The sequence below is a fragment of the Saccostrea cucullata genome, unplaced genomic scaffold (genome assembly GCF_032062105.1).
Source record: "Saccostrea cucullata isolate Sc308-1 unplaced genomic scaffold, CSIRO_AGI_Scuc_v1 ctg3983, whole genome shotgun sequence".
Taxonomy (NCBI): Eukaryota; Metazoa; Mollusca; class Bivalvia; order Ostreida; family Ostreidae; genus Saccostrea; species Saccostrea cuccullata.
The window spans coordinates 1-23,445 of NW_026931748.1; the positions used below are offsets into that span (position 1 = coordinate 1).

The window sequence follows — 23,445 nt, forward strand, 5'->3', positions numbered from 1 at the left end:
TCAGAATTTTGATTTTGCCCCGGGGGGTCAAATGGGGGTCGAAAAATGATGTTTTTTATGCAAAAAGCCCCGTCTTCCCTGAACTCCTCCTACATTTTACACAGTAGGCTAATCATCTTTTGGGAGATGGTTGGGGGTGTCATGTAGATGTGCAGTAAGGTTTCGGAATTTTGATTTTGCCCCGGGGGTCAAATGGGGGTCGAAAAATGACGTTTTTTATGCAAAAAGCCCCGTCTTCCCTGAACTCCTCTTACATTTTACACAGTAGGCTAATCATCTTTTGGGAGATGGTTGGGGGTGTCATGTAGATGTGCAGTAAGGTTTCGGAATTTTGATTTTGCCCCAGGGGGTCAAATGGGGGTCGAAAAATGACGTTTTTTATGCAAAAAGCCCCTTCTTCCCTGAACTCCTCCTACATTTTACACAGTAGGCTAATCATCTTTTGGGAGATGGTTGGTGGTGTCATGTAGACGTGCAGTAAGGTTTCGGAATTTTGATTTTGCCCCGGAGGGAGAGAGGGGGTTGATGGGAGGGGGCTGAAAATACGTTTTTTATGCAAAAAGCCCCTTCTTTCCCTGAACTCCTCCTACATTTTACACAGTAGGCTAATCATCTTTTGGGAGATGGTTGGTGGTGTATGTAGACGTGCAGTAAGGTTTTCGGAATTTTGATTTGCCCCGGGGGGGTCAAATAGGGGGATTGAAAAATGATGTTTTTTATGCAAAAAGCCCCTTCTTCCCTGAACTCCTCCTACATTTTACACAGTAGGCTAATCATCTTTTGGGAGATGGTTGGTGGTGTCACGTAGATGTGCAGCAAGGTTTCGTTATTTTGATTTTGCCCCGGGGGGTCAAATGGGGGTCGAAAAATGACGTTTTTTATGCAAAAAGCCCCTTCTTCCCTGAACTCCTCCTACATTTTACACAGTAGGCTAATCATCTTTTGGGAGATGGTTGGGGGTGTCATGTAGATGTGCAGTAAGGTTTCAGAATTTTGATTTTGCCCCGGGGGGGTGCAATAGGGGGGCTGAAAAATGATGTTTATGCAAAAAGCCCCTTCTTCCCTGAACTCCTCTTACATTTTACACAGTAGGCTAATCATCTACTTTTGGGAGATGGTTGGTGGTGTCACGTAGATGTGCAGTAAGGTTTCGTAATTTTGATTTTGCCCCGGGGGGTCAAATGGAGGTCGAAAAATGACGTTTTTTATGCAAAAAGCCCCGTCTTCCCTGAACTCCTCTTACATTTTACACAGTAGGCTAATCATCTTTAGGGAGATGGTTGGTGGGGTCATGTAGATGTGCAGTAAGGTTTCGGAATTTTGATTTTGCCCCGGGGGGTCAAATGGGGGTCGAAAAATGACGTTTTTTGTGCAAAAAGCCCCGTCTTCCCTGAACTCCTCCTACATTTTACACAGTAGGCTAATCATCTTTTGGGAGATGGTTGGGGTGTCATGTAGATGTGCAGTAAGGTTTCAGAATTTTGATTTTGCCCCAGGGGGTCAAATGGGGGTCGAAAAATGATGTTTTTTATGCAAAAAGCCCCGTCTTCCCTGAACTCCTCTTACATTTTACACAGTAGGCTAATCATCTTTTGGGAGATGGTTGGTGGTGTCATGTAGATGTGCAGTAAGGTTTTGGAATTTTGATTTTGCCCCGGGGGGTCAAATGGGGGTCGAAAAATGACGTTTTTTATGCAAAAAGCCCCGTCTTCCCTGAACTCCTCTTACATTTTACACAGTAGGCTAATCATCTTTTGGTGTCATGTAGATGTGCAGTAAGGTTTCGGAATTTTGATTTTGCCCCGGGGGGTCAAATGGGGTCGAAAATGACGTTTTTTATGCAAAAAGCCCCGTCTTCCCTGAACTCCTCTTACATTTTACACAGTAGGCTAATCATCTTTAGGGAGATGGTTGGTGGTGTCATGTAGATGTGCAGTAAGGTTTCTGAATTTTGATTTTGCCACGGGGTGTCAAATGGGTGTCGAAAATTGACGTTTTTTATGCAAAAAGCCCCTTCTTCCCTGAACTCCTCCTACATTTTACACAGTAGGCTAATCATCTTTTGGGAGATGGTTGGTGGTGTCATGTAGATGTGCAGTAAGGTTTCGGAATTTTGATTTTGCCCGGGGGGAATGGGGGTCTAAAAAATGACATTTTTTATGCAAAAAGCCCCTTCTTCCCTGAACTCCTCCTACATTTTACACAGTAGGCTAATCATCTGTTGGGAGATGGTTGGTGGTGTCAGGTAGATGTGCAGTAAGGTTTCGTTATTTTGATTTTGCCCCGGGGGGTCAAATGTGGGTTGAAAAATGACGTTTTTTATGCAAAAAGCCCCGTCTTCCCTGAACTCCTCTTACATTTTACACAGTAGGCTAATCATCTTTAGGGAGATGGTTGGGGGTGTATTAGATGTGCAGTAAGGTTTCGTAATTTTGATTTGGCCCCGGGGGGGTCAAATGGGGGTAAAAAAAGCATTTTTTATGCAAAAAGCCCTGTCTTCCCTGAAGTCTTCCTTAATGTTACTCAGAAGCCTAATCATCTTTTAGGAGAGTTAAATATTTTGAAAATTATGTAAAACATCAACGTCAAGGGGTAAAAAAAGCATCACATGCTGGGAAACACCTTGAATTCTTATGAGTAATTAATGTATATGTAAAATGTGAGAGTCATATCTCATCTCAATCAAAAGATATAAGCAAATGCAACATTTTTGAAAAGTAGAGGCTTTGACCTCTTCAAGGTCAAGGTCACAGAGTAAAAGTCATGATTTATTTAGAAAGGTCTTATCACAGGTAATAATATACATGCATTATGATATGAATGCCCTAACTTTTCTCTTTCAAAATGATGAATTTATAACAATTTAATTTTTTTGCAAGTAGGTCAAACTTCTAGGTCACAGGTAAAAAAAACAAGATGTGTTTGTGAAACACTATGCGCCCGGCGGCAACAAAGTTCAAAAAATCTATTTTTAGCATATTGATCACAGTCAAGGTCACAAGGTCATTGACCATGGTGTCATTCGAAAGAACTTAATCAGTGGAGTAAGCATACTAAATATGAAGTCCCTATCTCCTATGGTTCAAAAGTTATGGCAAAAAGTGTAAAGAGCCATTTTTAGCATATAGGTCACAGTCAAGATCACAAGATCATTGACCTTGCCGTCGTTTGAAAGGACTTTATCGATGGAGTATGCATACCAAATATGAAGTTCCTATCTCCTATGGTTAAAAAGTTATGGCAAAAAGTGTAAAAAGCTATTTTTAGCATATAGGTCACAGTCAAGGTCACAAGATCATTGACCTTGATGTCGTTTGAAAGGATTCTATTAGTGGAGTATGCATACCAAATATGAGGTCCCTATCTCCTATGGTTAAAAAGTTATGACAAACAGTGGAAACAGCTATTTTTAGCATATAGGTCACAGTCAAGGTCACAAGGTCATTGACCTTGATGTCATTTGAAAGGACTTTATTACTGGAGTATGCATACCAAATATGAAGTCTCTATCTCTTATTGTTCAAAAGTTATGGCCAAGGTTAAAGTTGACAACAGACAGACAGACAAACAGACAAACAGATAAACAGACAAAAAGACAAACAGACAGGACAAAAACAATATACGCCCGGGATCTATCGATCCGGGCGCATAAAAAACCATGCCATTCTCACAGGTAAATACTAATACATAAGTTTAATATTCAGTAGATATGACCGTGATGACCAAGGTTAAATTTATTGAGACAGATGGACAGTCTGACATATAAATATACATATTTCTGTATGAATTGGGTAAAATTGGCCCAGTGGTTCTAGAGAAGTTAAAAATGTAAAAAGTTTTCAGACAAACAGATGGACGACACGTCACGACAGACGTTATATGTTAAGGAAACCAGAAAAGCTCAAATGAGTGTTTTGAAAGGGTTAGAATATGGTTGCAGTATTTGAAAAGCTGTTTTTTTCATGCAGAGATATGCATGACCAACATATTCATGTTTTATATTTTCTTTAGTAATTTGTTTGTTTGTTGTGAATACATCTCTCTTGGGAATTTTTCCCTCATATGGAGACACCACCAAATAATAATGAAGACAAGATGTGTTTGTGAAACACTGATGTCCCTGTATGGAAGCCTATGGCGAAGGTTGAAGTTTCTCAAATATATGTCAAACTCAAAGTTCAAGGTCAAAGGGTTCAAATTGTTAGTATCAGAAGAAAGTCTTGTCACAAGGAATGCACATGTGAAATAAAGAAATCCCTGGTAATTCCTGTTCAAATGTTAATTGCCAAGGTTATTTTTTTTTTAAGTGGTTCAAACTCTAGGGTCAAGGTCAAACATATTTATACCTGTTGACAGTTCACAATGAATACACATGTTAAGCATGAAAGCCCTAGCACCTATTGATCAAAATTTAGGCCAAGTTTAAAGTTTGGTATTTTTCTTGTAAAAATGTGTATCCTAGGTCAAGCGATTTCAGGTAAAAATTAATGGTACCCAAATAAAAGGTCTTAATTGTCACAAGAAATAAACCTATAAAATGTAGAAGCCATTTGTATAGCCCATCCCACTTAAAACTTATGGGTAAGGTTATAATTTCTGCAGACAAATAGACAGACATAATATAAACACAAGAAACAAAATATGTATAATTAGTCAAATGGAAAATAATATACTATTTATTTGGAATAACTAAATAGATTGTTATTTCAGGGACAGGGAGTGGGTAGGGAGATTGGAATCCCCCCCATCCCCCCCCCCCCCCCCCCGGAATTTGCTTTGTTATTTAAACAAGACTATATACTGAAGCAAATAAAAAATGACTTTGGACATCCTCCCCCTAACTGAGAAAACATTGACCACACCATCATTGTTTTTATTTTGTTTATTTGTTAATTTTCAGGTTTTTTTTTCTCCTGCTTGTCAGGAAATTCTGGGCTGGAAATTTTTTGACTGAGATGTGATCGAACCCCTCTCCCTACTCCCGAAAAAAATTCTGGATCCGCACCAGTATTGGCAGTAACTGAATGTCACATCGACAATGGCAGATAACTTCACAATATGAAATTCGTCTAGTCAGTGACGTAACAACTTGTTATACGTCACTGGTCTAGTGTGGCATGCGATGATCTTTGACCCTTTTTGAACTTTAACCTAATCGTTTGGGTTTATTTTACTCCCCACTATACTTAAACTTGTACTTACCGACTGCCATACATGTTTGTCTCGTCAACTTCATTATAAATCCAATTATAACACAAAATGAATTAATCCAATGCACACCAGACTGCAGCCATGTGCTAATTCCATTCGACAAACCTTCGTCGATTCCGTCACCTTATCAGATGAAGTGGGAATCGGCCGAGGTGTGCCAAATGGTGTTTAATCTAAAAATATGATAATGGGTGACGCAACGTGATGTGATGTAGAAATTTACATGTTAACATGTATAGTACAAGAACAAATTTTAAATTAATTCATAACAAACGATGTTTTAACAAAACTTTTCCATCTAGCCTATTCCAAACAGTATGTGCTGTGTGATTGTGGTGTCGACGGGGGGATTAATAAATTTAAAAAGGTCCTATTATGAGCAAAACATTTATCAAAATCTAATTTACATCATTAATAGAATTCAAACTGGTATATAATGAATTAAGCATGTAAAATAAATATAAGAGGTTCTGAGTTATAGGTCACAGGGCCGGTCTGAGAATTTCATACTCAGTTTGATGAATACATGCAAATCATTGGTGTCGGAAGCAAATTCAAAGTGGGGGGGCTAGGTGTAAAAGAATTTTTTTATACCTTCTAAAAAAAACCTGACAAGCAAAAAAAACAAAAACAAAAACAAAACGAAAACACATCAATTTCCCAAACATGAAAATCTTATTTCGGGGGGGGGGGGGGGGGGTTGAATTCGAACTTCAGTAACAAAAATTTTTTTTCTAAACACTACCATTTTCCCATTTTTTACCTATACTGCCATGTGTCTGTGGAAAGTGGGGGGGGGGGGGCTAAATCTATGAAGCAATGTTCAATATCTATACTAAGTATATGTTTGGAAAAAAAGCCCCGGCCCTAGCCCCCCCCCCCCCCCCCCCCCCCCCGGTTCCGACGCCTATGTAAATTATAGAATTATTTTGACTTTTTCCTTGGAAAGCCGGCCAATATGTAGGAGCGTGTTTTAGAGGCAAACACCTTAGTGCGGGTATTACTGTCTCATGACAGCATCTAGTTTAACTCTGTTACAAGCCTACAACAAACGGAATATTTTAAATGATCATGAGTATTTTTAGAAAATCACAAAGGCATGATTTTATGCCACTTACTAGTAATAAAATTTAATCTTTGTATAAAAAAGTTGAATACAACATTTTGAAATTCATATTTCATAAAGGATTATAAATATTCTAATAATAAATATCAATGACACCACTTTTATTTAAATTTTAGCGTGTACACGAACTTTACGGACAATCCTTGTATGTACATAATTATAAATCTATTTGTATAGTACATGGTATCGATGTAGCCCTTGTGGTTAAACTCTTGTTTTCTGCTTCAAAACGTGCATTTTAAGTACCCCGGTACTTCATAAATATGAGAATCAAAATGATAATATCCACTTCAAAAATAAATTCCATACACAACACCTAGGTACCTAAAATTTTAATTTAATATGCATATACAATTCAGTATACTAGTACACTTGTATTAGGTTCAAATATTTATTGCACATATATATATAAAAGACTAAAATTAGGGAATTCTTCTAGCATTGATACCCTTTTGAACACGTGTTATTAAAAGAAAGAATTTGTACATGTATAAGGCTTAGACTTTGACAGGGTTTCATATCTTTGATGAACTTTCTGTTTTAAAAAGTACATGTATGAAATGCCTTGTAGATACCATTTATATACAACAGTCAACTAAATATAAAATTTTATAAAATTATACCCTGTAAAATCAACATTGTAGCATCAAAGTGGATAGTAGAGGCCGGTCCTTCGGATGAGACTTTTTAAACCGAGACTTAAAGTGCCGCGTATTGGTCAATATTTGCAGCTACCCACGACCAGTGATGGCGTCTCTTTGTGTATGAAAACATCTCGAGAGGGACGTTTAACAAGAAGCAAACAAACAAACCAAAAAAAAGCTCAGATGTTTGGACATTGACCACGACATTTTTCAATCCGGCGGTATGAAAAAAGGAACTCAATTCTGCAGAAATCTAAATAAACAGAAATAATGTTTTCGAAGAAAGTGTTAAAAAATTGGATAAAGCCTGATTACAGGATATTGTTTGATTGATATTTCTATTTCAACCGTCATTTGCGATATCGTATCACTTTAATCTGCCCGGTGAGGTAGTTCCCAACCAGCAGATTACCTTCCTCGTCAATATCTAAAGGGATAGGAGCGTCTAATCCACAATTGTCCACACGTTTTAGATACAAACCATTTTGATCAAGAATGTGCAAACAATTGTTTATATAATCAGTTACAATAATATTGCATATAGAATCTGTAGTTATTTGGTCGGGGATAAAGTTTTTTTGGAGAAATATAACTCTTCCTTGAAACTTAAATCTGAACTTCCCTGCCTTGTCAACTACAATGACTGCATCAGCATTACCATCGGAGACACAGACGTCTCCATTTTTATTCTCTGCAACAAAGTGTCCACAATCTCCAAAATGAAACAAAGGTTTCTCTCCATTAAACTGAATTTCTTGAATTATTATCAATTCCCCTTTTATTTTCGACATATCACATCTGATAATCTTAACCTCCTCTGAAAACATATTGGATACACAAACCAGAAGTCCGCCTGTACTTGTTGCACAGAGTCCTTCGGTCCACCAATCACGTTTTGCTAGAAGCAGTTTTGACACACCATCTTTCACGCTGAAAATACCCTCTCTTTCCCCACTGTAGTATATTCCATGGTCGACCATCGTAATATCACTTGGCGGAACTGGACACATCATTTCATTATTACCTTTTTCATCGGTGGAATCACCCAATAGATGTAAGTGGTAAATTATTGGTTTCGTGTACTGGTTTATCCACACTTTAGATCCTTCACACACAAAACGGAAAATGTTTGTGATCTTCGTTTGAATCGTTTTTATAACTAAAGCTTTGTTTAGCAGTCCTGGCCCATCATGGGAGACCGTGTCTTCTGCAGAATTATAATGGAGATCAACCTCAAGGTTTCCGAATTCACCATCATGAACTTCTTGTACCAGACTAAGAAACTTCCCTTGGACAACAATGGGAGATTTTATATTCTTTTGAAAGTCACAGGAAAAACGGCAATTGATGGGGAATGCCTGGTCATCCTTTTTGAAGTTTAATATCATCTTTAAAGTATCCTTTTCATCATCCAAATGAATTATATCACGATATTTCTGAAGCTCCTGTGATGCTTTAGAATAAGCTTCATTCACAGAAACATTCTGGTTTTGAAATTTTGATTGTATAATGTCCTTTTCAACATTCATTCGTTTTTGAAAACTAGTAAAAACATTGTTAATGTTCTCGAGGATACTGTGTTTTAATTCCTCTGCTTTCTTTAACACTACATCAATTTCATTGTTTGCATCTGTGTACTGTTTTTTCAATGACGTTTTTTCCGTTAGCAGTTTTGGCATGATAGTTGATACTAAGATATCGGAATCTGCTAAAATTTGTTTCTTTTGCCTTTCTATGAATTCCTGCATGTAACCAAAAGCATGTTTAACATGGACTTTAGATGAACTCCAACATTTTAGACAAAGTGGAACGTTGCATTGTCGACAGAAAGTATCAAGTTTGTAACAAGGATGCTTGCTGCAGAATGGAATGTCTATATTAGACTTCTTGTGTCTGTACAGTACTATGGAATGGTGGAGATGTCTGAATTCATCCACGTGCTGGTTAACACATTGTCTACAAAAATTATTCTGGCATTTTTCGCAAACAAACTGGATTCCCTGTTGACATTTGGAGCATGTTTTGAGGCGTTGTATCATTATCATGATGAATTTTATTATGCTTTTATTGCAAATTAATAAGATTGGCTAGCTGTTTTCGGGCATTTTAAGTTTTTAAAGTGCAGCTATAACCATTTCTATAAAGTAAAGAAAAATGCATTAGATAGACACTTATTTCATCATTTAATAATAATAAAAATACCGTATTACTGAAGCAAAATTTAATGTGTCTTGATTTTGTTTTCTAATATGATCTTAAAACTGTTCAGAACTGAATATGCTGTATTACAAACAAATGAATAAATACAGTGTAATTATTATAATATATAAACTCTGTCAGAATAGAAACAGAGAATGGTTTTGTTTTGCTTTCTGTAAACATAAATGAATACGGATACAAAATAAAGCCTCGATACGTATTATTATAACATTTGTTAGCCTTGGGACAAATTTTGTAGCTTTCCACCGGGAAGTGATGGCGTCTCCATATGAGTGAAAAATTCTCGAGAGGGCGTTAAACAACATACAATCAATCAAGGTGCCGAATGCATGGCTTAGGAACAGTTGCTACCCATGTTTATCGACTTAGGTTAGTTGCCGCCGAAATTCAAACTCACAACCTTTCGAACACGAGTGCATTTATGCGTTTGAAACAGAGCATTTGAAGAATCTAAACTCAATGGTGGTTCAATGAATTTCCCAAAGGGGCGTTAGACCTAGATGTAAGCTGTAGAATTCAAACAGTGGAGGAAAAAAGAGATTGACTTTAAAATTACAAAATTGTAAACGCGGATCTGTAAAAACATCGGATGTTGTTTAATGCGCAAAGAAATTAGAACCACCAAATGAACAGTCATATCAGCAGTGTGCTCTTTGTCATTATTGGCCAAATGGAATGGGTAGATGAAGCTCATACTTAGATGGATCGGGGAGGCTGGATATTGCATTGCTATTGCATGTTTATCACACTGCTTAACGCGTTATCGGCAACTCGGTTGTTATCGGACACGCGGTTCAAGAAAAGCAAAGTTTAGAAAATGTGAGTCATTTTAAATTTCATATTTATAACGATAAATTTGTATTTCAGCAAACAAAGTTTGTGATCTATGACATACAATTGATTATACTTTCCGCAGCAGAGAGTACAAACCAAATCACTCTCTTTTAAAAGATCTACAGCTCTTTCGGAACAGATAAGGTAGTTCTTTTATAAATTTATAATTATTAATTTTATTCATTTTCAAGGATTGGCAGATTATAATGGACTTTTTTCCAATCTATTTCTGAAGCTAAATTTAACTTATTAATTTAAAAGATTATACATCATTTTAAATATTTCTTTCACAAATCTCAAAACAGAATTGAAAATAAGTTTATCAAAGGACAATTCAAGTTGCCCTTTATTTTTAACACAGCTGGGTACTTGTAGTAGCCCACAATGCATTGCAGCTCATTCAGCAGTAGGTAAAGTAAACATATAGCTAATTTACATGTAAAATTTATGCTGACGCCAGAAAATCTAGTGGTCTCGACCTGGTCCAGTGACATAAACGTGTCAAGAACGGTAAAAATATGCATTTTCGGTTTGGCCGGAAGTGACGACACAGGACGTATTTGAATTATCTTAATAGATTTCTTGCCATTTTCAGGGATATGCGATTTCTTGTCTGGGACTGGGACATCTACGATTTGTTGTGCACTTTTTGATCTGTCAATAGATTTAAATAAAACAGAGAACACATAAGCAATGTATTTTTCTACATTTACTGGTATACTATTATGTAAACACAAAATTTCAACACATATTAATATGCTGTAATACATTTTGTACTTCAGATTCGATTGCAGTTGCAGGAAGATGGTCTGAATGTTTATTTTGCCCCTTATTTTCCTATAACAACATGAACAAAGTGCTTGCTGCATATATATAATTTATGTATCCTTAGTGACCTTTGCAGTTCAAAATCCTTCCCGTTTTAATTCACCCATCGTTTACATTTTTTAATATCTCTCCAAGGCTTTGGAAATCTTATAAATTCAACTCCTTGCATATATTTTTTCGTGAGTGTTACTATTGCAGAGTCCATGACAACAGTGTTTAGTTGCACCCTTTTTACACAAATAAGCCATATCATTGCTAAATTTACACCACAAAGTAAGATTCAAGCCACTATTTTGCTCATGTAAACAAAGAAACATGCGGATCAATTTGTCTGCATCTTAGTAGTATATGCAAGCTCTACTGATAAGGAATTTTCACAAGAGGCCCATGGGCCACATCGCTCACCTGAGCATTGTGGCTAGGAAAAAGTAGAAATTGGTTTATTATTGAAAAGTTTAAATCCAAAAGTTGTCCAATGACCAATCATGGATTTGCTATTCTTGAGAAGATTTTTAATGAATTTTCCTATAGATTTCTATGTAAAAGTTTGGTTGGCCATTTTGGCCCCGCCCTACCCCGGGGGTCATGAACAAACTTGAATCTACCCTAATTGAGGATGCTTCTATATGAATATGATTAATTATTGCTCTGCGATTCTTGAGAAGAAGATTTCTAAAGAATTTTCCTAAACCTATATATTTCTATGTAAAAGTTTGGTCGTCCATTTTGCCCCCGCCATACCCCTGGGGGTCAAGATTTGAACATAGAATCTACACTACCTGAGGATGCTTCTATATCAATGATGAATTATGTCTTTCTCATTCTTGATAAGATTTTTAAAGAATTTTCCTATTATTTCAATGTAAAACTTTGGTCGGCCATTGTGGCCCCACCCTACCCTTGGGGGTCATGATTTGAACAAATTTGAATCTACACTACCTGAGGATGCTTCCATATAAATGTGATGAATTATGGCTTTGTCATTCTTGAGAAGAAGATTTTAAAGAATTTTCCTATATATTTCTACATTGTGGCCCCACCCTACCCCCGGGGATCATGATTTGAACAAACTTGAATCTACACTACCTGAGGATGTTTCCCCATAAGTTTCATCTTTCCTGGCACAGTGGTTCTTCCGAAGAAGATTTTTAAAAGAAACAACCAATTTTTCATTAAATCCCAATTATCTCCCCTTGAATGAGGGCGTGGCCCTTCATTTGAACAAACTTGAATCCCATTTATCCAAGAATGCTTTGTGGCAAGTTTCGTTGAAATTGGTTAGGCGGTTCTTGAGAAGAAGTCGAAAATGTGAAAAGTTTACAGACAGACAGACAGATGGACGGACAGACAGACGGACGCCGGACAAAATGTGATCAGAAAAGCTCACTTGAGCCTTCGGCTTAGGTGAGCTAAAAACAGACGCAGCAGAGATTCTGAACCTGTGCTACAAGTATCAAGAATGCATTATGGCGACTATCTGTAAGTTTTTTTTAATCGCATCGATCTGTCCACGTATGCAAAAAGTGTGCAAAATAACAATGGCATTGAATAGCATTTATATAAATATCATTAACATAGCAAAATATTATTTACTTAACCTTGTTCTCCTCGATAAATAAAACAATTAAATTGCATGTGGAGAAACTGTGTTACCTACCGGTAGCTTACCGATTAAAATAATTTGAAGCTGCGTTCAACATTTTCACGGCATCCATTAAGAAATTGAAAAAAAAAATGACTGTGTCCAGATTCTTTCCGGGCTCGATTTTCAGTGGGCATTTACTAATTGTTTTCATTTCCTAAATCCGATATTCCTCTGACTTTTTTTATATTTAAACAGATGAATCTTGATGTAAAATGCCGAAAATCATTCAATAACTCATGTCATTTTAATTTTTTTTTTAGGAATTAATCAATTGCAAGGACCCTTTATAATTATAATGCGTCTTTAGAATACTTATAGGCACTTGCTGCTTGTTTCTATTTGCTACTGATAAAGGAGAATTGATAATACGAGGAAAATAAACATAAGAGTATCAGAAAACAATAGAGTATGAACAGATATGATAAGCAGCGTACGCCGTATTTCATTTTGGCTGACAATTTCAGCTGAATTTTAAACACCGAAAAACAAGTAAACTATGCATGACTTTTTTATGATAAACTCAAAGTAAGCAGTAGTTCAATTCTTATTTGCTGGTTAATTTCGTATTATCGCTTTTTAAAGGTTTTTTTTTGGGAGAGGGGGGGGGGGGTTCGCTGGCGGCAAAACCAGATGTAACATTTATTCTGAAAACAATGATAAGGAAGGTACACATATCTCACTGAATTACAATCTCCAATCAGATTTACTACGTTCATTAGAAATTTTATTCTATGTTGTAAAAATCCTTCTTTACGGATAATGAATTTTAAAAATGAATATGAGTGAATCACCATTTTAATGTATTATTGATTGATTTATAATAATATCTTTTTACAATCAAATCCAAATGCAAATTCGTTTTGATAAAATAGCTTATACTCGTAGGAGGATATTCTCATGCCTTATCATTTCTCTGTATTGTCACAAACCCAGTTCACAGATATTGCACTATCGCAGAATATCAAAAAACCTCCTTCACTCTCTATTTTAATGAACAACAATACAAATTTAAATGTGCATCACTTTTCTACTAACATGACTAATGTGACTTAAATTATATGTTGAAAATACTTGTTATTAACTATGTTATCAATGGTTAAGAAATCCATAAAATTATTAATCAACCTCCACTATGTGTCTCAAACAATCACAGCAAAAAGAAACCGAATTATGAATATGATTGATAAGTAAACATTGATTACATAATATGTGGCATACTTGATTACATGATGTATAAAACCTTCTTGTGGTCTAAAACCGCCATGTACTTGATTGAATTGATACATTTAATCAAGTTCAGACTTCAAAAAAAAAGGAACAAAAGGGAGGGGGAGGCAAAGTACAAGTATACCTGTCAAAATAAAACTAAGTGCAAGTCAGTAGAGATATATTAAGTCTATGCCCTGGTTTTCCTTTTGAAACGTTTGTACCATTGTTCCACACCTATGTATCAATGACCTGGTATGAATATCAATAAACATATGCTTTACTAAAAAATAATTCTAAATCAGCTTAGATAAACATATGTTCATATTTCTTTTCCTTTGAAATGTTTGACAATAGTTTTACACCCATCTATGAACGAGTAGAAATAATCATATGTCCTACCATGTAGGATTTAAAATAAAAATCTTTTTTTTTCCATCAAGTTCGATAACGTATCACTTTAATCTGCCCGGAGAGACACATTCCAACAAGCAGATCACCATTCTCATCAATATCTAAAGGTATGGGAAAGTCTAATCCACAATTATCCACACATTTTAGATACAAGCCATTTTGATCAAGAAGATGCAAACAGTTGTTCATATAATCAGTTACAATAATATTGCAGAGAGAATCTGTGATGATTTGGTCAGGACTAAATAATGTCTTATTTAATATCATTTGTGTTTGGAACTCAAATCTAAATTTTCCCCATTTGTCGACTACAATGACTGCCTTGTCATTTGTGTCAGAAACACAGATGTCTTCATTTTTATTTTCTGCAACAAAGTGTGCGAATTTTCCAAAGTGAAACAAAGGTTTCTCTTCATTTGCCTGAATTTCTTGTGTTATTATTAATTCCCTTCTCATCCTTGACATTTCACATCTGATAACTTTAACTTCCTTTGAAGACATATTAGAAACACAAACCAGAAGTCCCCCAGTACTTGCTGCACAGAATGGAGAATTAATGAATTACCCCCACAAAGCAAGCCATGATTCTTTTGTATACAAATGTGTTCACATCGCATGAGATACTTACCGTAGGTTCTCCCAATTTTCACGTGCTTATTAAATCGACTGACAATAAATGTATTGACGTTTTGTACCTGTACTAGATAACTTGCTGATGATGCCCTCTTTTAAAGTCGTTATCATGCTTATTAAGTGATAGCTCTAGATATGAGTGAATAAACATCACAGTGTCTGAAAACACTTAAACACCCAATTTTATGTTAACGCCCCCTAAATCTACCTGATTCAAGATCAATAATTTACCGCCTGTCAATCATTAAAAAAACAATAGCATAACATTGGTTACTGGACTTCGAAATCGCCGCAAGGAATGCAGTTCAAGGAAACTTTCCCAGGACATCTATCAAGGGATGCTTTTTCCATTACACCCAGTGCATATGGAAAGTCCAATCCTGTGGATTGACAACACAATTCCGGCAGGATGAAGACTTTCATCGACTGGAAAGAAGAGCGGCCGTTCTTCCTTTGGTTCCAGAGCAGCAAGTGGAAGACGTGTGGTTTGAGGCACTACAGGACAACGAAGACGATAATCAAGTTGTTGGACGTTTTAAGGACTATGTGACCGAGACTTGGGTTGAAGGCCATCTGATAAATTGGAACCACTATGACAACGAAGGGCCACGAACAACAAATGCAGTGGAAGGATGGCATCACAAGTTCAACAGGATGTGTCGGCGCCCCCATCCAAATTTGTTCATGTTTGTACAATTAATTCAGAAGGAGCAGGCAGCCAATGAAGCCAAAATGATTCAGCTTGCTGCTGGTGGTGTTATCCGTCCAAAGAAGAGAAAGTATCGACAATTAGATCGTCGCATCCAGGACCTAAAGGCCAGATTAGGCCAAGGAGATATCCAGATAATGGACTACGCAGATGCTGCCTCTCATCTACTGCATTTGGAGTGATGTGTCTTTGAGTGTTTATGACTGTGTTTATGACTGAGTAGTACCATACATGTTGATAATTATGCTATATTTGCCATACATATATTAGTTACTTGAATATTATGATAATGACTGTTATGTTATTTTCATATTTTATATGACCATTATTTATCAAAATGATTAAAAGTATATTTATGTAAGAATGGTAACTTTTGCATGCCTGTTAATGTAACTTTATTTAAAGTGTCAGTGTGATATTTTGTGTTTTTTTTCTTTTGTGATATGAAAAAGAAGAAGGATTAAAAATAAATACCTTAAAAATAAAACATGCTTCTTTATGTATTAATTTAACTGAAAAACAATGAATTATTTAAAAGAAAAACATGTAATTACAAATTAGAATTAGAATTGAAAAAAAATATGAGAATTATTTTTTTAAAACACACACACAAAACCTTATGGAATGCCATATACGACAGCCAACTGCTTACTGCCAACTGCTGACTGCTTACTGCCAACTGTCAGCTAAAATTTATTCAAATATGTGTGGCAGTTAGCAGTAAGCAGCTGACAGTTGGCAGTAAGCAGTCAGCAGTTGGCAGTAAGCATTTGGCTATCGTATATGGCATTCCATAAAAACTTGTAATTACAAATTAAAATAAAAAAAATGTAAAAAAAAATTTAAAAAAATTAATTATTCAAAATTAGAAAAGACATTTTAATATTTAATGCATCACTTTAAAATATTACCTAGAAACAAATATAATAAATGAAGAATTTAAATAATTCATAGTACTGGTCATTCTAAAACAGACTATAGGACACCTGTAATTAATTTCTTTTGTTCTCTCCCTGCCCTTACCTGTACACTTCCCACTTAACCAAAACCAGTCACCTGTATCAATTTCAGAATTTTGGCTAAGTGGGAAGACACCCAATTACCTGGTCACGCGTCAAACGCTTTCATGTACCCGTACTCCAAAATGTCTGAATTTTATTTCAAAAATAATTGGAAGTAGATTGTTAAAACATTGACATAATAAAATATTTCTTTTCTATCTTCACTGCTGTTTGTTACTTGAAAGCGTTATATCGTCCACGTTATCTGTAGAAAAAAGACCGCGTCCACAAAAACCGGCTCTATTTGCCGTAATTGGAAGCCCGACGATTTAAATCATTTTTTAAGAAATGGGATATAAGAAAAATATTCAGGACTAATAAACGGCATAGCATAGTTTTTAAAAGATGTTTTATTTTGTACTATGGCTACAATCCGCACGATGTTGTACAGAAATTGATGTCAGAATTAATGCTGGAATTTCCTCTAGCGTCTGTGTATATACGCAATGATTATGTGAAGATAATTAATAGTGATCGATTCTGAAAAGAAATCTTTCTAACAATAAAATTTTGTTTACACACGAAGAATAAATAAATATAGAATATTTTGGACAACATTGTTGGCCAGGGGAAGACATTCCGATCGCGGTAAATGCATGTTCACATGCACGACGGATAGATGGATTAATAATCTTTTTTTCATTTCAATATTCAGACTTTTCTTATCAAGCGATTTCTTTTATTGAAGATTAAAAAAGATAAATATTATTGTTTTGTAGTTTTTACTGTTTTGTGGCTGGTTTTAAGTGAAACTACGTAAAATAATTATTTTAGATATGAAAGACTTTATTTGCAAACTTAACGCTTTCGAATTCATCGTAATCATGGTAATGTTTTGAAGGAAATAAAATGAGATACATGTATATCGTTCTAGAAAATGTTTTCCTTACATAAAAGAAAAAAAGTCACGACGTAATGTTGAACCTGATTACCAAACATAGACTTCCTGTGTAATGCTACGTATACACAGATTTTTGACATCTGGGGTATTGGGGGTCTCCAGGTAAATAACACCACTGTTACTTCGACCACTCCCCCTCCTCAGGTAACCGTACGGTAAAAAAATTGGGTCTTTAAATACAGTACCTAAGGATAAGATGTACCAGTGTCGTAATCATTTCAACTCAGATTAAAATGTCAGCTGAATTTGAAACATGGAAAAAACATAAAATAAAGATTGATTGATTGCATGTTGTTTGACGTCCCTCTCGAGAATTTATCACTCATATGGAGACGCCATTTCCTATTGGAGAGCTACAAATTTTGTCCTATACTTGGCACTCAGGGTAATTGAACAGGGGGGATCTTTTTCGTGCCAGCACCTACTGTGACACGAGACCTCGATTTATACGGTCATCCAAAGGTCCAGCCTCCACGTTGGTGCGTAACAACGTCACATCAAGATAGGGCTTTTCACCTTGCCACCAAGGTTATCGTCATGGGCGTCGGAAGCAAATTGAAAGGGGGGGTATTGAAAAGCTGGACTAAATTAACAAGAAAAGGTAAATCCCATTTTCAAAGCCTAGTATGCAATGTCTATTTTTACAAAAAAAAAAGGGAAAATTGGGAGGGGCAAGCCCTTTCCATAATCCCTCCGGTTCCGACGCCTATGGTCGTCAAGGCATTATCATTGAGACCGTATTTTTAAATCGAAAATTCTTGGTATCCATTGAGCAGGGGAAATTGATGGCTTTAGAATGTTGTACAGCTTATGTTAACCATTAAGTCTACCGTCGGAAGGATAATAATCCATTGAGAAAGATAAATGCATTAGTGAACTCAATTCACAGGTGAATCAAGGATGTAAGTTATGTGCAAGGGTGATGATGAGGATTTTTATTTTTATCGACATATTGATTTCAAAAATTCATAAATTATAATTTAATGTCACACAAGATTTTGGTAACCTGATTAAAGATGAATTAAAATGTTTGACAATAATATTGAAAAACATATTCGGAATAATAGCTTCAATTTAATTGAAAATTTACTATCATAATGGGTTTCTTTTTCCTTTCAGTATAATGCAAGTTTGCCTATTGGTGGAGCATTCTTTACATCATGGGAAATACAGGGTTCGATTCTCGTTCCAGCGCCGCATCAAGCCAAAGACGTAAAATAGCAATTTGTCTTCCTTTGCCAAGCACCCGGCACTTGAGGAAAAGGTCGCAGATCTTTGGAATGAGACCTTAAAAATCAAGGTTTTGAGTCACTGTAGGTGTTGACACGATCAAGATTTTTTCTCCTTAATAAAGATCCTGAGTGCGGAGTTCATGTCTAAATATGAAGTCCTTTATCGGTATACATTGTGACGTCTGAGCGGAAAATCCTCACAAGGGACGTAAATCAACCACAAACATTTTATAAATCAATCAAATTAAAATATCACAATACAAAATGTACATTTTAAAGATAAAAATCTGAATAACAGCAACATGTAAAATTATAAGCATTTGCTGTAATGAGAAATCGCTAGTACATATACACTGCACAGTATTACGAACACTTTTATCTGCCCGGCTCAGCATTCTCTACAATATTGGACATTCTATATGTAGCTCAAGAAATGTAACGTTATGAAAGATTCATACATTAATTCTTCTTTAATCTGGAAAAAAAAAATTGAAAGTGGGGTTGGGGTGGAATTAATTAATGGAGGAGAAAGGGGGGGGGGCAAACAACAAGAAAGGTAAAACCCAATTTTCAATGCCTATATTTTATACATGTACATGTATTTGCAAAACAAAGGGGAGAGGGGCTAACGCCAGAGGTTTCGACGCCTATGGGAAGCATGTTCAGATGCGATTGAAACCACTTCCTGAAGAACTACGTACGATAGTATTGTTCTCCCGCCTACCCCTAAGTCAATTCTTAAAAGATAACATATTCGAATGATTTTGGAAATTTTTATAGATATTTATATGAATTTCCATAAAATGTTACTTATTTGGGACACCAAAGAGAGATAACTCTATAATTTTGGTAAAACTTGTGTTTTTCACTATAGAAATCAACGGAAAACGGAAAATATTTTTAAAAAATATTCACCCCCCCCCCCCGGGAAACAAAAATTCCTATTTACAGGTAATATGGACTGTCATTTTACAAATTTATGCCAAAGCTTTTTGTATTTTACGGGGGGAAGGGGGGACATATGTTTATAGACTAAAAAACAAAAAAAAAGATGAATTTTCACCAATTTTAAAGCTATTTACAACTAAATAATTGTATTTTATTAATTTATATATGTTTTATTTAATTGAGTAAAAAATAAAAAAAGATATGAAATACATTTTATGATATTAAAGACTATTTCATAATATGGTGATTCTTGAAAGTTCGATTTCACTAGAAAATATCGTCAACCTCTCTTTTTTCAAGAGCTGGAATTAATGATAATTACTATCTACTAAAATGATTAATCAATTACCATAGAACTGTTCTTTATATTTAACTAAGATTTAATGGTCAAATTGCCATTAAAATTGAATTTAATGGGTGCAAAATGTAGGCTGGAATCAGGAGTTAGAGTTTGTAGTTCCTTATAACGTTACAATGGATTGTGAGCACGCAATGGTGAACGAAATTTTATATGAACGATTTGTAATTTTACAGAATCATATAATTCTCATATCTGTACAAAATTTCTTGAGATAAGATTTTCTGACTGTGTAAATATCAAGACATTGGGAAAAAAGATAAAACATAAAACTGACTTTACAATATTCAAAATATACATTTAATGATTTCATTTATTTATATTTAGATATATATATACTGAAAAGAATAAGAACATAATATGGGAAAATGTTTTTACTATGTGGCCGAAAATTATGAAAATTGGTCAGATGTGTATTTTGGTTACTTTGCACTAAAATCGCTAGACAAAACTACTCAACCATGAAATGTATGGCGTCAGGTAAAGGAAATGATAAAATGTCGAAAACACGTGCATGTTGAAGATGATAATTTTGTGATAAAATTATGTAGTGTCATACGATGCATTAGAGTTATAGACATCGTTTGTGCATATTTGCAGTCAGTATAATTTTTTTGCAATCGTGGTGTGGCTGACGGAATCTAGTGTGGGTTTAGTAATTGAATTCAATATTGCATAAGTGAATAAAAAGGCAAAAACATGCCGCTGTAGATTGTTTTCAACTTTTCAACCAAATATGTTTTTTTTTTGTTGTCAGAGAGTTAACATAAAATGTTTTCAACCAACCATGACGGTGACGTTGGCGCGTAACAACGTCACAACTAGATAGTGCTTTTCATCATGCCACCTCGGTTATTGTCAAGGCATTTTCACTGAGACTGATATTTATACCGCAGACAATCATACTCATTTTCTTCACCCTAAATTGGCAGAAACTCTCTGCTCTAATTTGGGCTGCGTGCTTGGCCACTTTTTTTACTCTCAAACGCCAGGTACGCGTCGTTTGCGTGATTTTTTTTAGCATGTTTACACTGGAAAAATTTAGCCAGTGTTTGTCGAGACTTTTACAAACATCCACGTGTACCAGACCTGCTACGTTCTATATATTCTATCCTTAATCAAAAATTTGTATTCGATTGGGCGGGGGGGGGGGGGGGGGGGGGTGTCGACATATTGATATCAATATCTCAGGAATTACCACTCAAAATCACACAAAATTTTGGTAACTTGTTGATTAAAGATGAATTAAAATGTATGATAACAATGCTGGAAAACATATTTGAAATATTTGTTTTAATTTAACTCAAAAGTTTATTATGCGTTTCTTAATCCTTTCAGTATACATGTATTTGTCAATATGTCTTGTAAACATGTACGTTTTTTAAATGACCAATTCCTTTCGGAAAAATGATAAACTGAGCAAGAAATGAGCTCAGAGCACTTCAGATGATATTAGTTCTAGATGTGTCTTCTCTTCATAATCCAATTGTTGATATATTTACTTATATTAGCTAACAATTATATTTTAATAAAGCAATAATTTGTAGATGAATTATAACACAAGACTGATATCACTGCAGTCCTTAATCTACTACTATTGTACACGTGTGTCTTTCTGTCTGTCTTTCCGATTACTATAAATACAGTACATATGACAATGTATGTATGACATGTATCGCTTGAGAATATAATGATTTTTATAATTTAAGATGATGGCGAAGGAGCTACCTGGGATACATGGAAACAAATAACTAAATATTTGATAAGATCAGAAATGAAGGTCAGGAGAGATAAATGACGGACCAAATGGAAAAAGGAGACATTGGATAGGTTATCTTTGTTTGTTTTAAAATTGCTTAAGTTGTTTGAAAACTTATTAAAACAAAGAAAACGATGTCTAGCTCTGTGATTCTCTTAACCATTTCTTGAATATTTTTTTTTGTCTTTCATTTCTTGATATACCTGCAGCTCCTTGGACCAATTAAAACAAGCGAAGCTGAATATCCTAAAATGAGTTCTCATCAATGCAAATGTGTTACTTTATGAATTGTACTTTATACTTTGTACAGTATAGATTACTAAAATTTTTGTTGTGAATGGAAAGATTAAAGACAATTTTTCTACATGAATAACGTTGTATTTAAATAATAAACGATTAGTCCAAGTCATTATTGACAAGAGATTTTTTTAAAGTTATCAACATTCATACGTTTTTAATGAATCATTTGCAAAATGCATAGAAAATTATTAATTTAAAGTTTTTTTCAGGGATGGGGTGGGGACTTCAAGCCCACAAAATAAATCTATCCATTTATCAAGTATAATTTCACTATGCTACAAGCCTACAACAAATGGAATGTTTAAATTGATCTTTTGATGAGTATTTTTAAAAAAACACAAAGGAAATATTTTGTGCCACTTGATAAAATAAAAAATTGAATTTAATTTTACATTTTTAATCGTACATAATTATAAATCTATATGTATAGTACATTGTACCGATGTAGCCCCGGTGGTTAAACTCTTGTTTTCTGCTTCAGAAGGTGCATTTTTTTAAAAGTACATGCACTTCATAAATACGAGAATCACATTCCTAATACTGTGGATCGTCAATATTCGTTGAGCACCAATTATTGAGGATTTCGTTGTTAAGCTGATCCACGAATTCTAATGTTCAATGAGACAAGAAATATGTTATATATTTGTATATGCAATGCTTTTGTCCATAAAATTAAGTATCATCGAAAAGGTCTTTTTTTACAAAATCCACAAAAATTGATGCCTGTGAAAATTGATAAGGAAATTCTTCTAGCGTTGATACCCTTTTGAACAAATGGTATTAAAAGAAAGGATAATTATGTACATAAGGCTGATACTTTGATAGGGTCTCATATCTTAGAACTTATTCGTTTGAAGAAGTACATGTATGAAATGCCGCGTAGATACCATTTATATACAACAGTCAACTAAATATAAAATTTTATAAAACTAAACACTGTAAAATCAACACTGTAGCATCAAAGTGGAGGCTAGAGACCGGTGTTGCAACCACTATTGAAATAACGACCACTATTGAAATAATTATATCAATAGTGGTTGAAAGTGCATTTCAATAGCAAACACAGTTTGTAACCACTATTGAAATAACGACCACTATTGAAATAATTATATCAATAGTGGTTGAGAGTGCATTTCAATAGCAAACATAGTTAGTAACCACTATTGAAATACGACCACTATTGAAATAATTATATCAATAGTGGTTAAGAGTGCATTTCATTAACAAACATAATTAGTAACCACTATTGAAATACGACCAAAATTAAAAAAAATATTTCATTGGTGTCTGAGAGTGCATTTCAATATAATAACCATAGATTTTAACCACTTTTGAAATACCAGCACCATTGAAATAATCATTTAATAGTTGGGGACCAGGAATTCCAACAATCTATTGGAATTTCCATGGGTACAA

General features: G+C 34.9%; 2 protein-coding genes across 2 annotated transcripts; one reads left to right on the forward strand and one right to left on the reverse strand.

Annotated features, from left to right (window-relative positions):
* Positions 1 to 6,432: 6,432 nt before the first annotated feature.
* LOC134233438 (uncharacterized) lies at positions 6,433 to 14,841 on the reverse strand. Its single transcript, XM_062715412.1, has 2 exons — positions 14,757 to 14,841; positions 6,433 to 9,118 (listed from the first exon to the last, which is right to left on the reverse strand). Exon 2 carries the CDS (start codon positions 9,024 to 9,026, stop codon positions 7,332 to 7,334), a length of 1,695 nt encoding a protein of 564 aa, XP_062571396.1. The 5' UTR covers positions 9,027 to 9,118; positions 14,757 to 14,841; the 3' UTR covers positions 6,433 to 7,331.
* LOC134233439 (uncharacterized) lies at positions 13,162 to 15,784 on the forward strand. The gene is made up of 2 exons (XM_062715413.1): positions 13,162 to 13,173; positions 15,122 to 15,784. The coding sequence occupies exons 1-2, from the start codon at positions 13,162 to 13,164 to the stop codon at positions 15,650 to 15,652; spliced, it is 543 nt and encodes a 180-aa protein (XP_062571397.1). The 3' UTR covers positions 15,653 to 15,784.
* Positions 15,785 to 23,445: the final 7,661 nt, after the last annotated feature.

Excerpts from the sequence above, each read along its gene's own strand:
- LOC134233438 (XM_062715412.1), bottom strand. The coding sequence starts at position 9,026 with ATGATAATGATACAACGCCTCAAAACATGCTCCAAATGTCAACAGGGA.